The sequence below is a fragment of the Oryctolagus cuniculus genome, chromosome 9 (assembly GCF_964237555.1).
Source record: "Oryctolagus cuniculus chromosome 9, mOryCun1.1, whole genome shotgun sequence".
NCBI lineage: Eukaryota > Metazoa > Chordata > Mammalia > Lagomorpha > Leporidae > Oryctolagus > Oryctolagus cuniculus.
Window position 1 is genome coordinate 16,566,352 of NC_091440.1, and position 16,796 is coordinate 16,583,147.

Here is a 16,796-nt window from a genome sequence, read left to right on the forward strand (position 1 = left end):
AATCGTATCTTCTAGCTGTAAATTATTGTCAGTGGTCACTACAGAATTTTATAACTTATTCCTCCTATCTACATTTTGGTACCCGTTATCCATCTTATCCCCCCAAATACATGTTTTTGTCAGTACAAAACAGCCTATAAGAATAGACCATCAAAGTGTGCAACTCAAAATGTCAGAACTGGAAGAGACTTTGGAGATTATTGTTCAGATGAATGTTAGATTGTATTACCCTTTATGCCCCCAAAACATCTAAGTTTACAGTGTATGACTAATTAGAAGAAATATTTGTCTTATTTATTAATGAGTTTAATTTAGTAATGTATTTTTTGGCTATTAATAAAAATACCACTGGAACTTTCTAATGCTTTAGAAATCTATCAAACCTTAAAAGCTATTTTTAATCAGGCAAAGCAAAATAAAATGTAATTTCTTTTTTTTTTTAAAAAAAAGTATTCTGGATATGCTGAAATTAGATGGAAAAATGATGAATGGCCTTCGTAATCTTGGGATCCATGGGGAAAATATGAGCAAGTTTTTAAAATTAAATTCCCATGTTTGGGAATACTCCTATATATTGGACATTCGGCATTCTTCTATAGTGGTAAGTACTTATGTTATTCCTTGTTCTAGAACCTTTAATATATTTAACACATAACCAAGTATTTGCAGGCTTTAGAATACATTTAACCATTTTGGGAAAGTGCTCAGTAAAAATAAAAAGTAGGTATATGAACTCCTCTCCTTCCTTTCTTGTGGCTTCTGCCCCTCCTCTTATTCTCTGTATTTCCTTACAAGAACACCTACTTACTTTCCTTCAGAAAACAAAATAACAAGAACAGAATAACTGTGGGTAAGAATAACAATGAGATACCTAATAGTTAAAATCTGAGGAATGTAGAATACCACCTTAACATAATGAAAGTCTTGCCTAGATGTCTTAAAGTAGCCTACTAACATTCTTGTCTTTGTATTGCAACCTGAGTGAATCTTTCTGAAATCTGATCACATCACCCTCACTTGCTTAAAAGCACACAAGTGGTTTTCAGTTTAGTCTGTGCTTTTTACTTTCTCAGACTATGAGTTCTTTTCACCACTCTCCCATAGGTTGTGCTTGGAAAGCATGTTTTCTTTCTTTCTTTTTTTTAATCCAATTAACTCCTACTTTTTTTCAAAGTTCAGCTCAAACAGTCCTTCCTGATTTTCCCCAACAATACAGATTAGTTGTATAGTGTCCGAATTTCCCAGTCAATGCACAAGGCACAGTCGCGGATGCAAAAGCAGAGGTTTATTTGTTACCTGCCGGCTGGGACCTCCTACCCGCACACAGCCCTTTAGCAGTGCACAGGCAAAAGGCCCTCTCCTTTCCATAAGAGAGGTTTTTATAGCCTCACACTTACAAGGGTGCAGGTCATCTCCTACGTAGGTTACCTTCTTACTCTCTATATGGCAAAGTATTGGAACCTAACATGTTCATTGGTTCATTTAAACGTATAGGCTGTATACGTTATGTGGGGGGAAAGCAACACAAAGTGGATGGCACGGGGAGGCACTGGCAGGAAGCATTGGGCCATAAATTCCCGGGGAGCAGGTGGGGAGCAGAAGGTCATAAATTCCAGGGGAGCTTACTTTCTTTCTTCTCAAGGACCTGGCCTGCCCCCTTCATGGCCCAAGATGAGGCCTATACAGCAGGCAAGCAAGCAAGCCAGAGTGCAGAAGAGAGACCGGCATTTAGCAAGCTAGGGACTCCGACTCCTACATTGATATACACACACATATGGATACATACATACACCAGAGCATTCCCCAAGACCACTTCCAGGTTCAGTGATTTCCTAAGAGTCTTTTTTTTTTTTTTAGTTCTCTTTTTATTTATTTTTTTTAAACTTTTATTTAATGAATATAAATTTCCAAAGTACGACTTATGGATTACAATGACTTCCCCCCCATACTGTCCTTCCCACCCACAACCCTCCCCTTTCCCACTCCCTCTCCCCTTCCATTCACATCAAGATTCATTTTCGATTATCTTAATATACAGAAGATCAGCTGAGTATACATTAAGTATGGATTTCAACAGTTTGCTCCCACACAGAAACATAAAGTGAAAAATAATAGATGATTTTTTTTAAATGATGATGAAATCAGAGCAGACCTATTGTCATGTTTAATCCCAGTGAGAGTCAAGTTGGGAATTGATAATTTCTTTTTTTTCTTTTTTTTTTTTTTACAGAGGATCAGTTTAGTATGCATTAAGTAAGGATTTCAACAGTTTGCACCCCCATAGAAACACAAAGTGAAATATATTGTTTGAGTACTCGTTATAGCATTAAATCTCAATGTACAGCACATTAAGGATAGAGATCCTACATGAGGAGTAAGTGCACAGTGACTCCTGTTGTTGACTTTACCAATTGACACTCCTGTCTATGGCATCAGTAATCTCCCTATGCTCCAGTCATGAGTTTCCAAGGCTATGGAAGCCCTCTGAGTTCTCCGACTCTTATCTTGTTTAGACGAGGTCATAGTCAAAGTGGAGGTTCTCTCCTCCCTTCAGAGAAAGGTACCTCCTTCTTTGAAGACCTGTTCTTTCCACTGGGATCTCACTCACAGAGATCTTTTGCCAGAGTGTCTTGGCTTTCCATGCCTGAAATACTCTCATGAGCTTTTCAGCCAGCTCCGAATGCCTTTAGGGCTGATTCTGAGGCCAGAGTGCTATTTAGGACATCTGCCATTCTATGAGTCTGCTGAGTATCTCACTTCCCATGTTGGATCACTTTCCCCTTTATTTACTCCATCGGTTAGCGTTAGCAGGTACTAGACTTGTCTATGTGCTCCCTTTGACTCCCAGTACCTCCACCATGACCAACTGTGAACTGAAATTGATCAGCAGGAACAGTGAGATGGCATTGGTACATGCCACCTCGATGGGATTGAATTGGAATCCCCTGGTATGCTTCCAACTCCACCACTTGGGGCAAGTCAGCCTGAGCATGTCCCAAATTATACCTCTCTTCCCTCTCCCATTCCCACTCCCATGTTCAACAGGGATCACATTTCAGTTAATTTTTAACACTTAAGAATAACTGTGCATTAATTACAGAACTAAACCAGTCATATTAAGTAGAACAGATAAAAAAACTACTAAGAGGGATAATGTATTAAGTTGTTCATTAACAGTCAGGGCTATGCTGATCAAGCCACCGTTTCCCATAGTGTCCACCTCACTCCAACAGGTTTTCCTCTTGGTGTTCAGTCAGTCGTCACCGATCAGGGAGAACATATGGTATTTGTCCCTTTGGGACTGGCTTATTTCACTCAGCATGATGTGTTCCAGATTCCTCCATTTTGTTGCAAATGACTGGATTTCGTTGTTTCTTACTGCGGTATAGTATTCTAAAGAGTACATATCCCATAATTTCTTTATCCAGTCTACTGTTGATGGGCATTTGGGTTGGTTCCAGGTCTTAGCTATTGTGAATTGAGCTGCAATAAACATTAATGTGCAGACAGCTTGTTTGTTTGCCAATTTCATTTCCTTTGGGTAAATTCCAAGGAGTGGGATGGCTGGGTCGAACGGTAGGGTTATATTCAGGTTTCTGAGGAATCTCCATAGTGGCTTGACCAGTTTGCATTCCCACCAACAGTGGGTTAGTGTCCCTTTTTCCCCACATCCTCGCCAGCATCTGTTGTTGGTAGATTTCTGCATGTGAGCCATTCTAACCGGGGTGAGGTGAAACCTCATTGTGGTTTTGATTTGCATTTCCCTGATTGCTAATGACCTTGAACATTTTTTCATGTGCCTGTTGGCCATTTGGATTTCCTCTTTTGAAAAATGTCTATTGAGGTCCTTGGCCCATCTCTTAATTGGGTTGTTGGTTTTGTTTTTGTGGAGTTTCTTGATCTCTTTGTAGATTCTGGTTATTAACTCTTTATCTGTTGCATAGTTTGCAAATATTTTTTCCCATTCTGTCGGTTGTCTCTTCACTCTCCTGACTGTTTCTTTTGCAGTACAGAAACTTCTCAATTTGATGCAATCCCAATAGTTGATTTTGGCTTTGACTGCCTGTGCCTCCCGGGTCTTTTCCAGAAATTCTTTGCCTGTGCCAATATCTTGAAGGGTTTCTCCAATGTTCTCTAGTAACTTGATGGTGTCAGGTCGTAGATTTAGGTCTTTAATCCATGTTGAGTGGATTTTTGTGTAAGGTGTAAGGTAGGGGTCTTGCTTCATGATTCTGCACATGGAAATCCAGTTTTCCCAGCACCATTTATTGAATAGACTGTCCTTGCTCCAGGAATTAGTTTTAGATCCTTGATCAAATATAAGTTGGCTGTAGATGTTTGGGTTGATTTCTGGTGTTTCAATTCTGTTCCATTGTTCTATCCATCTGTTTCTGTACCAGTACCATGCTGTTTTGATTACAACTGCCCTGTAGTATGTCCTGAAATCTGGTATTGTGATGCCTCCGGCTTTGTTTTTATTGTACAAGATTGCTTTAGCTATTCGAGGTCTCTTGTGCCTCCATATAAATTTCAGCACCAATTTTTCCAGATCTGAGAAGAAGGTCTTCGGTATCTTGATTGGTATTGCATTGAATCTGTAAATTGCTTTTGGGAGAATGGACATTTTGATGATATTGATTCTTCCAATCCATGAGCATGGAAGATTTTTCCATTTTTTGGTATCCTCTTCTATTTCTTTCTTTAAGGTTTTGTAATTTTCATCGTAGAGATCTTTAACGTCTTTGGTTAAGTTTATTCCAAGGTATTTGATTGTTTTTGTAGCTATTGTGAATGGGGTTGATCTTAGAAATTCTTCCTCAGCCATGGCATTGTCTGTGTATACAAAGGCTGTTGATTTATGTGCATTGATTTTATACCCTGCTACTTTGCCAAACTCTTCTATGAGTTCCAATAGTCTCTTAGTAGAGTTCTTTGGGTCCCCTAAATACAGAATCATATCATCTGCAAATAGGGATAGTTTGAGTTCTTCCTTCCCAATTTGTATCCCTTTAATTTCTTTTTCTTTCCTAATAGCTCTGGCTAGAACCTCCAGAACTATATTGAATAGCAGTGGTGAGAGTGGACATCCCTGTCTGGTCCCAGATCTCAGTGGAAATGCTTCCAACTTTTCCCCATTCAATAGGATGTTGGCTGTGGGTTTTTCATAGATTGCTTTGATTGTATTGAGGAATGTTCCTTCCAAACCCAGTTTGCTTAGAGTTTTCATCATGAACGGGTGTTGTATTTTATCAAATGCTTTCTCGGCATCTATTGAGATAATCGTATGGTTTTTCTTCTGCAGTCTGTTAATGTGGTGTATCACATTGATTGTCTTGCGCACATTAAACCATCCCTGCATACCAGGGATAAATCCCACTTGGTCTGGGTGGATGATCTTTCTGATGTGTTGTTGCATTCTATTGGCGAGAATTTTATTGAGGATTTTTGCATCTATGTTCATCAGGGATATTGGTCTGTAATTCTCTTTCAGTGCTGCATCTTTTTCCGGCTTAGGAATTAAGGTGATGCTGGTTTCATAGAAAGAATTTGGGAGGACTCCCTCTTCTTCGATTGTTCTGAATAGTTTGAGAAGAATTGGAGTTAGTTCTTCTTTAAATGTCTGGTAGAATTCAGCAGTGAATCCATCTGGTCCTGGGCTTTTCTTTGTTGGGAGGGCCTTTATTACTGTTTCAATTTCTGTCTCAGTTATGGGTCTGTTTAGGTTTTTAATGTCTTCCTGGTTCAATTTAGGCAGGTTGCATGTGTCCAGGAATCTATCCATTTCTGATAGGTTTCCCTGTTTGCTGGCATACAAGTCCTTGTAGTAATTTCTGATGATTCTTTTTATTTCTGTGGTGTCTGTTGTTACATTTCCTTTTTCATCTCTGATTTTATTGATTTGGGTCTTTTCTCTTCTTTTTTTAGTTAGTTGGGCCAATGGGGTGTCAATTTTGTTTATTTTTTCAAAAAACCAGCTCCTCGTTTGGCTGATTTTTTGTCATGTTTTTCTTGATTCAATCCTGTTGATTTCTTCTCTGATTTTAATTATTTCTCTTCTCCTACTAGATTTGGGTCTGGTTTGCTGCAGTTTTTCTAGATCCTTAAGGTGAATTGAAAGCTCATCTATTTGGTGTCTTTCCAATTTGTTGATGTAGGCACCTATTGATATAAACTTTCCTCTTAACACTGCTTTTGCTGTATCCCACAAGTTTTGGTATGTTGTGCTGTTATCCTCATTTACTTCCAGAAAGTTTTTGATTTCTCTTTTGATTTCTTCTATGACCCATTGTTCATTCAGGAGCATGTTGTTCAATCTCCATGTGTTTGCGTATGCTCTAGGGATTCCTGAGTTGCTAATTTCCAACTTCATTCCTTTATGGTCTGAGAAGCTGCATGCTATGATTCTAATTCTTTTGAATTTGCTGAGACTTGCTTTATGGCCTAGTATGTGGTCAATCCTAGAGAAGGTTCCATGTACTGCTGAGAAGAATGTAAAATCTTTAGCTGTAGGATTGAAAGTTCTGTAGATATCTGTTAGATCCATTTGGGCTATAGTGTCGTTTAAATCTACTGTATCCTTGTTGATCTTCTGTCCTATTGATCTGTCTATTTCTGAGAGTGGAGTATTGAAGTCCCCCAGTACTACTGTATTGGGGTCTAAGTCTCCCTTTAAGTCCGTTAACAAATCTTTTAGATAAACTGGTGCCCTGTAGTTAGGTGCATATACATTGATAATTGTTATATCTTCCTGTTGAATTGATCCCTTAATCATGATATAGTGTCCCTCTTTGTCTCTCTTAACAGTTTTTGTGGTAAAGTTTATGTTGTCTGATATTAAGATGGCTACGCCCGCTCTTTTTTCATTTCTGTTGGCATGGTATATCTTTTTCCAGCCTTTCACTTTCAGTCTGTATGGATCTTTGTTGGAAAGATGTGTTTCTTGTCTATGGCCATACCACCCTGAACGCGCCCGATCTCGTCTGGAAAGATGTGTTTCTTGTAAGCAGCAAATAGATGGGTTTAGTTCCTTAACCCAATCAGCCAATCGGTGTCTTTTAACTGGACAGTTCAGGCCATTCACATTCAAAGTGACTAATGATAAGTGGTAACTTTGCCCTGCCATTTGCCAAAGATAAGTTCTAATATATGCTCTGAATTCCCTGTGATCTTTTGCTGTGAGGTTTCCTTCCTTGGTTTCCTTCCTTTACCTTCTTTCATATTGATGACCATGTTTCTGTGTTTCTGTGTGTGACACATCTTTAAGCATCTTTTGCAGGGCTGGACGAGTGGCAACAAATTCTTTCAATTTCTGTTTGCAATGAAAAGTCTTTATTTCACCTTCATTCACAAATGATAGCTTTGCAGGATATAATATTCTGGGCTGGCAGTTTTTCTCTCTTAGCACCTGGGCTATATCTCGCCATTCCCTCCTAGCCTGTAGTGTTTCTGATGAGAAGTCTGCTGTGAGTCTGATTGGAGATCCTCTGAGAGTAATCTGACGTTTCTCTCTTGCACATTTTAGGATCTTTTCTTTATGTTTCACTGTGGAGAGTTTAATTACAACGTGTCGTGGTGAGGATCTCTTTTGGTCGTGTTTATTAGGGGTTCTGTGAGCTTCCTGTACTAGGATGTCTCTGTCCTTCTCCAAACCTGGGAAATTTTCTGCTAATATCTCACTAAAAAGGCCTTCTAATCCTTTCTTCCTCTCCATGCCTTCAGGAACTCCTAGAACCCGAATGTTGGGTTTTTTAATAGTATCCTGAAGATTCCCGACAATATGTTTTAGATTTCTAATTTCCTCTTCTTTTCTTTGGTCTGACTGTGTCCTTTCCTGTTCTCTGTCTTCTAAGTCCGATATTCTCTCTTCTGCTTCACCCATTCTGTTTGTGAGGCTCTCTATTGTGTTTTTCATTTGATCTATTGAATTCTTCACTTCAGTCACTATCCCAGTTTCCTGTTGTACTAGTTGTTTCGTTTCATTTTGATTCCTCCTTAATATTTCATTTTCACGAGAGAGATTTTCTATCTTGTCCATTAAGGATTTCTGTAGTTCCAGAATTTGTTTTTGAGAACTTCTTAATGTTCTTATCAATTTTTTGAGATCTGCTTCTTGCATTTCTTCTATGTCATCATCTTCATAATCTTGAATTGGGGTGTCTTTTTCATTTGAGGGCGTCATGGTGACTTCCTTGTTTTTATTACCTTGGTTTTTGCGTTTGTTATTTGGCATATTGGAGATATTTGGTTTCTTCACTGTGGTGCTTTTTCTTGTTATACTATGACTCTAGATTAAGTGGACTATCTGTTTTTGATGGAGCCTTAGGGCTTGAGATGGGTGTGGCCTGAGAGCTCTGTTTGGTGTGCCTAACGTGACACTCCCAGGTTAGGCGTGGTAAATCTCTCTCTCTCTCTTTCTTTTTTTTTGATTCAAAAGGGAAGTAATTCCGCACAGCTGAACGAAGTTGGAGGTAGTTAGCAGGCAAATGATATACCCACAGGAGCCAGAGATCGGAAGCTCTTTCCCAAGAACCACACAGGGAATCTGTTCGGCCCTCGGAGTGGGCTCAAATTCTCCTTCAGCCTCCCACTGGGTTGCCAAAGTTACGTAATTGTAGCGTCTCTGGAGAGTGCTCACGTGAATTCCGTGAGTTCTCTCCCCCACCGTCTCTTTTTTCACAGTCTCAGTTCAGTAGCACCACAAATTTATTAGGTCCTAATCTCCTGTTAATTCGCCCCGCCCAGAGTCAGGTTTTTCTGCTAGGCTCAGGGCCGGTGCAGACCTGAGGTCGCTGTGCTTATGACGTATGTCCAAGATGGCGCCTGCTCTTTGTCTTGCTCGCCCTTGAGAGGTGAGCGGAGAGAGAGAAACCCGTGTCCGTACTAGTCACCCTTTTTTTTTTCTCTCTCTCTCTCTCTCTCTTCCAGTTAGCCTTGTGAACTTCCCCCCCTGGGGGTCGTTCCCTCTAGTCTCCTCTCTCCGCTTGCCTGCCGGTGTCTCGGGCTATTGAGGTTCGGCTCACCTCGCGTTCCAGCGCTGGTGTGTTGAGTCTGCCGCTGGTGTCCCGAACTGTGGGCTCCCACGCTCTCCACGCAGGTCCGCTGTGAGTCACGCGTTCTGGAAGAGTTTCTTCTGCTGTTTCCTCCCCTACTCTTCCTTGAACCTGCAGTATCTCCACTTTTATTAAACTATCTCTCCCCAGACTATAAGTGTGCTCCCTTCCTACTCCGCCATCTTGCCGGAACTCTCCTAAGAGTCTTAAGACCCAGAAATTGTTACACTCATGGTTATGGTTTATTAGAGCAAAAGCATGCAAAGCCAGATCAGCAAGGTGAACGCCATAGGAAAGCAGGTACAAGCATCTAAGGAGTTGTAGAAGATGTGACAATGTGTGCAAAATGCTGCCTGCCACGGAAGTTCTTCTCAATCTTTTCAGTTTCAGAATTGTGAAGGGGGGGGGGGGTCCTCATGTGGTCAAACAATGGCTCTGTACTTGCCCTCTCTCATTCAAGTTCCAGACTCACAGAGGAAATGCATTATTTACATAAGCTCTAGATGGACTGCCCAAACTGCTGCAGTATGACTCAAGGCTATCAGCATGCAAAGCACTCTTATCAGTATCCTGGACATTCCAAGAGTTCAATTCCCAGGAGACAGCCCTGTGACAAGAAAACTGGGAGTGTGGAGTCTGGCTTTGTAGTGCTATCCAATAATGGAATGTCAGTTTGAGTCCCTGCTGTTCCACTTCTTATCCAGCTTCCTGCTAATGTGCCTGGTAAGGCAGCGGAAGATGGCTGAAGTACTGGATTCCTGCAGTCCCTGGAGGGAGACCAAGATGGAGTTCCTGGCTCCTGGCTTATGCCTGGAACAGCTTGGAACTGGATTTCCAAATTGTTGGTAGTTATGCCTTTGACAGTGTCATCAGCAAATTAATTTACAGTGCCCTGGTTGTTGTGGTTTTCCTGCAGTGGAGAAGTTGCATCATCAAGAAAAGAGCTTACATCTCTCCTTTTCAGTACCGGGTCACCCTCCTTAGCTTTCTTTAGCTCCATATTTACTTCTTTATGGCACTGTCTCATTTCTGTACTATCTTTTCTCTTATTCTTGAATCTGTTAAGATGGGCAACTGGTGATGTACCGTTCTGGTTGCTGGACAAAGGGACTAAGCTGCACAACTGGTTTAGGCTTTCACCGCAGACAGTGTGGGCCTACAGGCTGCAGGTCAGCTGCCCAAAAAACATCTACTCAGGACAAAGATGATATGATATTGCCTGTATTTTAATCAGATTAGTTTTTGTTACTGTTGAGTTGTTTTAATTCCTTACGTATTTGGATGTTAATCCCTTATCAAGTGAATAGTTTGCATATATTTCCTCTCTTTCTGTAGGTTATCACTACTCATTTGAAGTTCAGGAGTTTTTTGTTTTGATATAATCCCACTTGTCAACTTTTGCTTTTGTTGTCTTTGCTTTGGGGGTCATATTAAAAACCTCTTTGCCCAGATCTGCATCCTGAAGCATTTCTCAAAGTGTTGCTTTTAATATTACTCTTTCACATACAGAGAAGCTAAAACTCCCATAGGATAAATCAGTTATATAAGGTAATTTGGCAGGGTTAAATTTAATAATATTCCATTATTTTACATGTACATCTCTTTCTCTCATCTTTTTGTTTTACCTAATTGTGCCAGTCCCTCTTGAATATTGGGGTTGAGGTTACTGCCTGAGAAGTGAGCAAATAAGGCTGCAGTTTGCACTGCCTAACTTTCTAGTTCCTTGATTTTCCTCCATTCTTTGACAATGTGTTTTAAATTCACTAAATTATTTTCTCTGTAATGTGAGCACTAGAATTACAATATATGGTTCCAAATATGCATGTGATAATGATTTTTATATTTTAACAATATTTTATCTTAAGCATATGCTTTCTTATTTCAGCAAAATGTGAATTGCATTTTAGAAATGAAACTTGTCGCATAAATTTAACATAATAACTATTCCTTGGTGGTAATAAAATGAAAAATTGACCAAAATAAAATTCACAATATATAATTTTTACTATAATGACTACGAAGCACCTCAAAAAGTATCATAATGCAATGTGACAAGACTTTCTTTGATATACTCTTCATTCTAATTTCTTACATCTATAAATAGTACTCTATAATTATAATGGTTTTTATGAGAGAATTATTTAGAAAATATGACTTTTAACAATAACTTGATCTTTGTCTCAGTGTGATGAAAAATACAACTTTAGAATCTTGGTGAAATACACTAATTTTGATTTCCATGTTTATTTAAATTTAACTTTAATATTTGATGTCAGTAAAAAGTGTATGGTTGTTTAAAAATCTTTTGTTACATACATAAATTTTCAAATAAAGCTGATATGAATATCTTTGATTCAGAATCTGACTAATTCAGATTTTACTAATTTGGAAGCAGTAGATCGAAGGACTCCTTACTCTTTTTCCTGTTAAAAAATTGGGTTTTATCTTAATTACCAGGCTATCAGAAGTTCTTCCTCAATACATCAAGAGCTTGTACACTGATTCTGATGATAAAAGGTGATAGCTGTTGGCTAAGTAACAGTTCATTACTTGCTTGGGATCTTTGAGAAAGTGTACAATATTCTAACTCTCAGTATGCATTTCTGTGGGACTGGCTTAAATAAATTAAAATCTTTCTTTTTTTAGGATAAAAATTTAGGATTTCAGCAGAAAAAGAAAATTACTTTGGAGTCTAAGTATGGGGTTTCCAAGCCTATTCTAGAACATAATATCCTGATTGTTCATTACAATGAATTGTAGTCTGGCTTTCACTCTTATTGTCTCCTAGTTTTTGCATTATTTTAGCAGAATGCCAAATACAGTGCCATGAAATACAATCCCATACAAAGGAATAATCTACCTTTTTGCTCTGTAGCCATAGGACTCTCTGAAGAATGATAATTTAGAGTCAAACAAAAGCCTAGATTTTTGAGTAGATAGATGCATAGTCTTTCAGTTAAATTCAAAATAGAACTGAAGGTATCTTATTAAATTACTCAATGAGCATAGTCTTTCCTTTGAGAAATGTCATAAAATTGTGAAAATTGTACTGAATTTATAATCAGAATATTGAAGTCCCCCACATTATTTTTTTGTAACCTTTGGAGGATCATTCCCATATTGTCAGTCTCTGAGGTTCCCTTAATCTTGGAAATTTCATGATGTTCCTTAAGATCAGAATCTCAGCTCACCTGCTGAGGAGAGGTAGGGAAAGCTTAATTGACTCTTACCCTGTTGTCAGACAGACTTAGTTAATTCTGCATCTTAGTGTTGCTGTTTTCAGGTTATGTGACCTTTGGCTAGTTACTGAACTTCTTTGAATATTCTCTTTTCAGTAAAATAGGATGCTAATTATTTCATAACTAAATTGTGAGGATTAAATAATGAAAAATACATTTAAATCATACTTTAATTAGTCAGTTAAATGGGAAATTAATTGAAACCAGAGGATTTGATGTCATCTATTTTTGTTTTAAACAAAACAATAGTAAAATTTAAATAAAAGAGTGATTATTTATGAAGTAGTAGCTAATTATTTGAAAGTTAAAAAAACAGAATCACCCAGGATTCTACCATTCCAAGATAGCTATTAGCAGCAGCTTCATTAATTTTCTTCTAAGCCTCTTTCTGTGTATATATTTTTCACTCAGTATCATTTGCTAGTAAGATTTTTGTTTCCTGCCTCTTCTCAAATATATACAGGCTCTAAGAACTCATCTTTCTAATGCTTATAGAAGCATTACAGATGTAGATCTGTGTACTTCATAGTGCTGTGTCTGTTGGATACTTAATTTTTCCCCTAATTTTTTACTATGGAAATAATGCAGGAATATGGTTTAATGCATTTCTTATTTCCTTCTGATAAATTTCCACATACCAAAATTTGTTTCAAGTTTCAGAACACATGTGCATCAATTTGTTCTGTGAATGTAGATTCACAGATAGTATAAATGTTGAATCACATTTTGTGACAGTGTTCCAGATGTGATAGAGGTAGTCCAAATATGTAATCAGTATACATGTTAGTTTCTCCTCCAATGTGCCTTAACAAGTGAAAGGGATATTACTGTCCCACTTTTAGAAACATTTCCCTGCTTTATTTATTATAGAATTCCTAAATACATTATTCCAGCAGGATATTTAAGCCTGTTTGTACTAAAATAATACATGTATTCAATTAAAGGTGATTTTCTAGAGGTGTTAATGAATCTTATTAACTTTGAGTAAATATTGGTTAATAGGAATTTGTATCACAACTAGATAATTATGGTACAGATTTTAATCATGAAAATATTTCTTAGTCTTTCATAGAGGTATTATACCTAATCTTTACCATTGTATTAAAGTCTAGATATAAATCTACTGACATTATGATTAATTGACATTAAAATATGAATAGTTTAGGAGAAGCTTTTCTGTTTTTAGCACTACATGATAGTTATAGTTCATTTGATGGAATCTAGAAACTACCACATTATTTCCAGGCACAGACAGTTGTTACACATTAGTAGCATTACCTTATCTCCAAAACATTGAGAATCATACTTACAGACTGAAAACACTAAAGTTATATTTTACTATGGTACATATTTCCTTTTAGATACTAAAAGAATCAGTGTGTGGCCCCAAGCTGCCCTCTTCAAACTTATCTCTGTCAAATGAATGCTCTTGTCTGTTGACCAAGTGTGCTGTAGGCAATCTTTACTTCTTTCTCCCCAGATGTGAAAATGACAATTTCCCAAGAAGCCCTGTTTTCTTTTGGTGAAAACTAGTACTAAACCAAAGTTTGAATATTAGATGTATGCTTCATTTTTTTAATACAAAATATTCAAGTAGAAAAGAGTAATGAAGAACTAACTTTGCTCTTGACAGAGCAAGAAAAAATTCACATTTTCTACAAGAGCATGCATTTATGTTGATAGTTCTAGTTAACATCTACCCTTATTTCAGGTCTAACTTGGATGTAAGTATTAAAACAATTTCCTGATTGTTCATTACTTTTAATATGTTCTTATATTGTCTTAATAATGTTGGCAGATTACAATGCAGGTTTACCCTTCCTCTGCCAACCTCCATCGCCCACTTGTCACCATCATTTACCCTTACCAATATCTGAAAAATAGGCAAAGAAACAAAGTGCAAAATCTTTCATAAGGGAAACTAAAGAACATACATGGCCAAATGAATTTCCATAAATTAGAAACAGATTCAAGGTTTTCTGGATTTATCCAAAACTATGTTTGCTTTACAATGTCATTTATTTTTTATCACAGCCTGCTTTAGTGTTGAACTTTTGCATAAAACATCTTCCTTTTCACACTGCTGTAGCAGTCAACACTTCTTAAAGATTAATTTATTTATTTGAAATGCAGAGTTACACAGAGGGAAAAGGAGAGATTCACTGATTGACTCCCCAAATGCCTGCAACAGCCAGGGCTGGAAAATGTCAGAAAATATAACCAAAGTAATATTAATAATAATAATAATACAGATTATTTTTTCTTTTTTATTTTTCTATTTAGTAAATAGAAATTTCTAAAGTACAGTTTATGTATTACAATGGCTTCCCCCCATAACTTCCCTCCCACTCGCACCCCTCCCATCTCCTGCTCCCTCTCTCATTCCATTCACATCAAGATTCATTTTCAATTATCTTTATATACAGAAGATCGATTTAGTATATATTAAGTAAAGATTTCATCAGTTTGCACCCACACAAAAACACAAAGTGTAAAATACTGATTCATTACTAGTTATAGCATTACTTCACATTGCACAACACATTAAGGACAGATCCCACATGAGGAGTAAGTACACAGTGACTCCTGTTGTTGACTTAACAATTTGACACTCTTCTTTATGGCGTCAGTAATCTCCCTAAGTCATGAGTTGCCAAGGCTATGGAAGCCTTTTGAGTTCGGCGACTTCGATCTTATTCAGACAGGGTCATAGTCAAACTGGAAGTTCTCTCCTCCCTTCAGAGAATGGTACCTCCTTCTTCAATGGTCCCGTTCTTTCCACTGGGATCTCACTCGCGGAGAACTTTGATTTAGGTCTTTTTTTTTTTTTTTCTAGAGTGTCTTGGCTTTCCATGCCTAAAATACTCTCATGGGCTCTTCAGCCAGATCCGAATGCCTTAAGGGCTGATTCTGAGGCCAGAATGCTATTTAGGACATCTGCCATTCTATGAGTCTGCTGTGTATCTCGCTTCCCATGTTTGATCGTTCTCTCCCTTTTTGATTCTGTCAGTTAGTATTAGCAGACACTACTCTTGTTTGTGTGATCCCTTTGACTTTTAGGCCTATCAGTGTGATCAATTGTGAACTGAAATTGATCACTTGGACTAGTGAGATGGCATTGGTACATGCACCTTGATGGGATTGTATTGGAATCCCCTGGCACGATTCTAACTCCACCATTTGGGGAAGTCCGATTGAGCATGTCCCAAATGGTACATCTCCTCTCTCTCTTATTTCCACTCTTACATTTAACAGGAATCACTTTTCAGTTAAAATTTAAACACCTAAGTATAATTGTGTGTTAATTACAGAGTCCAACCAATAGTACTAGAAAAAAACAAAAAAAATACTAAAATGGATAAAGTATTACATTGTACATTAACAGTCAGGACAAGAGCTGATCAAGTCACTGTTTCTCATAGTGTCCATTTCACTTCAACAGGATTCCCCTTTGGTGCTCAGTTAGTTGTCACCGATCAGGGAGAACATATGATATTTGTCCCTTTGGGACTAGCTTATTCACTCAGCATAATGTTTTCCAGATTCCTCCATTTAGTTGCAAATGACTGGGTTTCGTTGTTTCTTACTGCGGTATAGTATTCTAAAGAGTACATATCCCGTAATTTCTTTATCCAGTCTACTGTTGATGGGCATTTGGGTTGGTTCCAGGTCTTAGCTATTGTGATTCGAGCTGCTATAAACATTAATGTACAGACTGCTTTTTTGTTTGCCAATTTCATTTCCTTTGGGTAAATTCCAAGAAGTGGGATGGCTGGGTTGAATGGTAGGGTTATCTTCAGGTTTCTGAGGAATCTCCAGACTGACTTCCATAGTGGCTTGACCAGTTTGCATTCCCACCAACAGTGGGTTAGTGTCCCTTTTTCCCCACATCCTCGCCAGCATCTATTGTTGGTAGATTTCTGAATGTGAGCCATTCTAACTGGGGTGAGGTGGAACCTCATTGTGGTTTTGATTTGCATTTCCCTGATTGCTAGTGATCTTGAACATTTTTTCATGTGTCTGTTGGCCATTTGAATTTCCTCATTTGAAAAATGTCTGTTGAGGTCCTTGGCCCATCTCTTAAGTGGGTTGATTGTTTTGATGTTGTGGAATTTCTTGATTTCTTTGTAGATTCTGGTTATCAACCCTTCATCTCTTGTGTAGTTTGCAAATATTTTTTCCCATTCTGTTGGTTGCCTCTTCACTCTCCTGACTGTTTCTTTTGCAGTACAGAAACTTCTCAATTTGATGCAATCCCAATAGTTAATTTTGGTTTTGACTGCCTGCGCCTCCAGGGTCATTTCTAGAAAATCTTTGCCGGTACCTATATCTTGCAGGGTTTTTCCAATGCTCTCTAATAATTTGATGGTGTCAGGTCATAGATTTAGGTCTTTAATCCATGTTGAGTGAATTTTTGTGTAAGGTGAAAGATAGGGGTCTTCATGCTTCTGCACATAGAAATCCAATTTTCCCAGCACCATTTGTTGAATAGACTGTCCTTACTCCA

At 38.0% G+C, this 16,796-nt stretch overlaps 1 protein-coding gene across 7 annotated transcripts in view; it reads left to right on the forward strand.

Annotated features, from left to right (window-relative positions):
- Positions 1-16,796, forward strand: part of UGGT2 (UDP-glucose glycoprotein glucosyltransferase 2) — a 249,271-nt gene that overhangs the window by 102,582 nt on the left and 129,893 nt on the right. For all 7 annotated transcript variants that reach the window (XM_070048689.1, XM_070048688.1, XM_008260110.4 and 4 more), the window contains one exon: positions 451-601. In XM_070048689.1, coding sequence (XP_069904790.1) covers positions 451-601 — 151 coding nt within the window. The remainder of the gene's footprint in view (positions 1-450; positions 602-16,796) is intronic.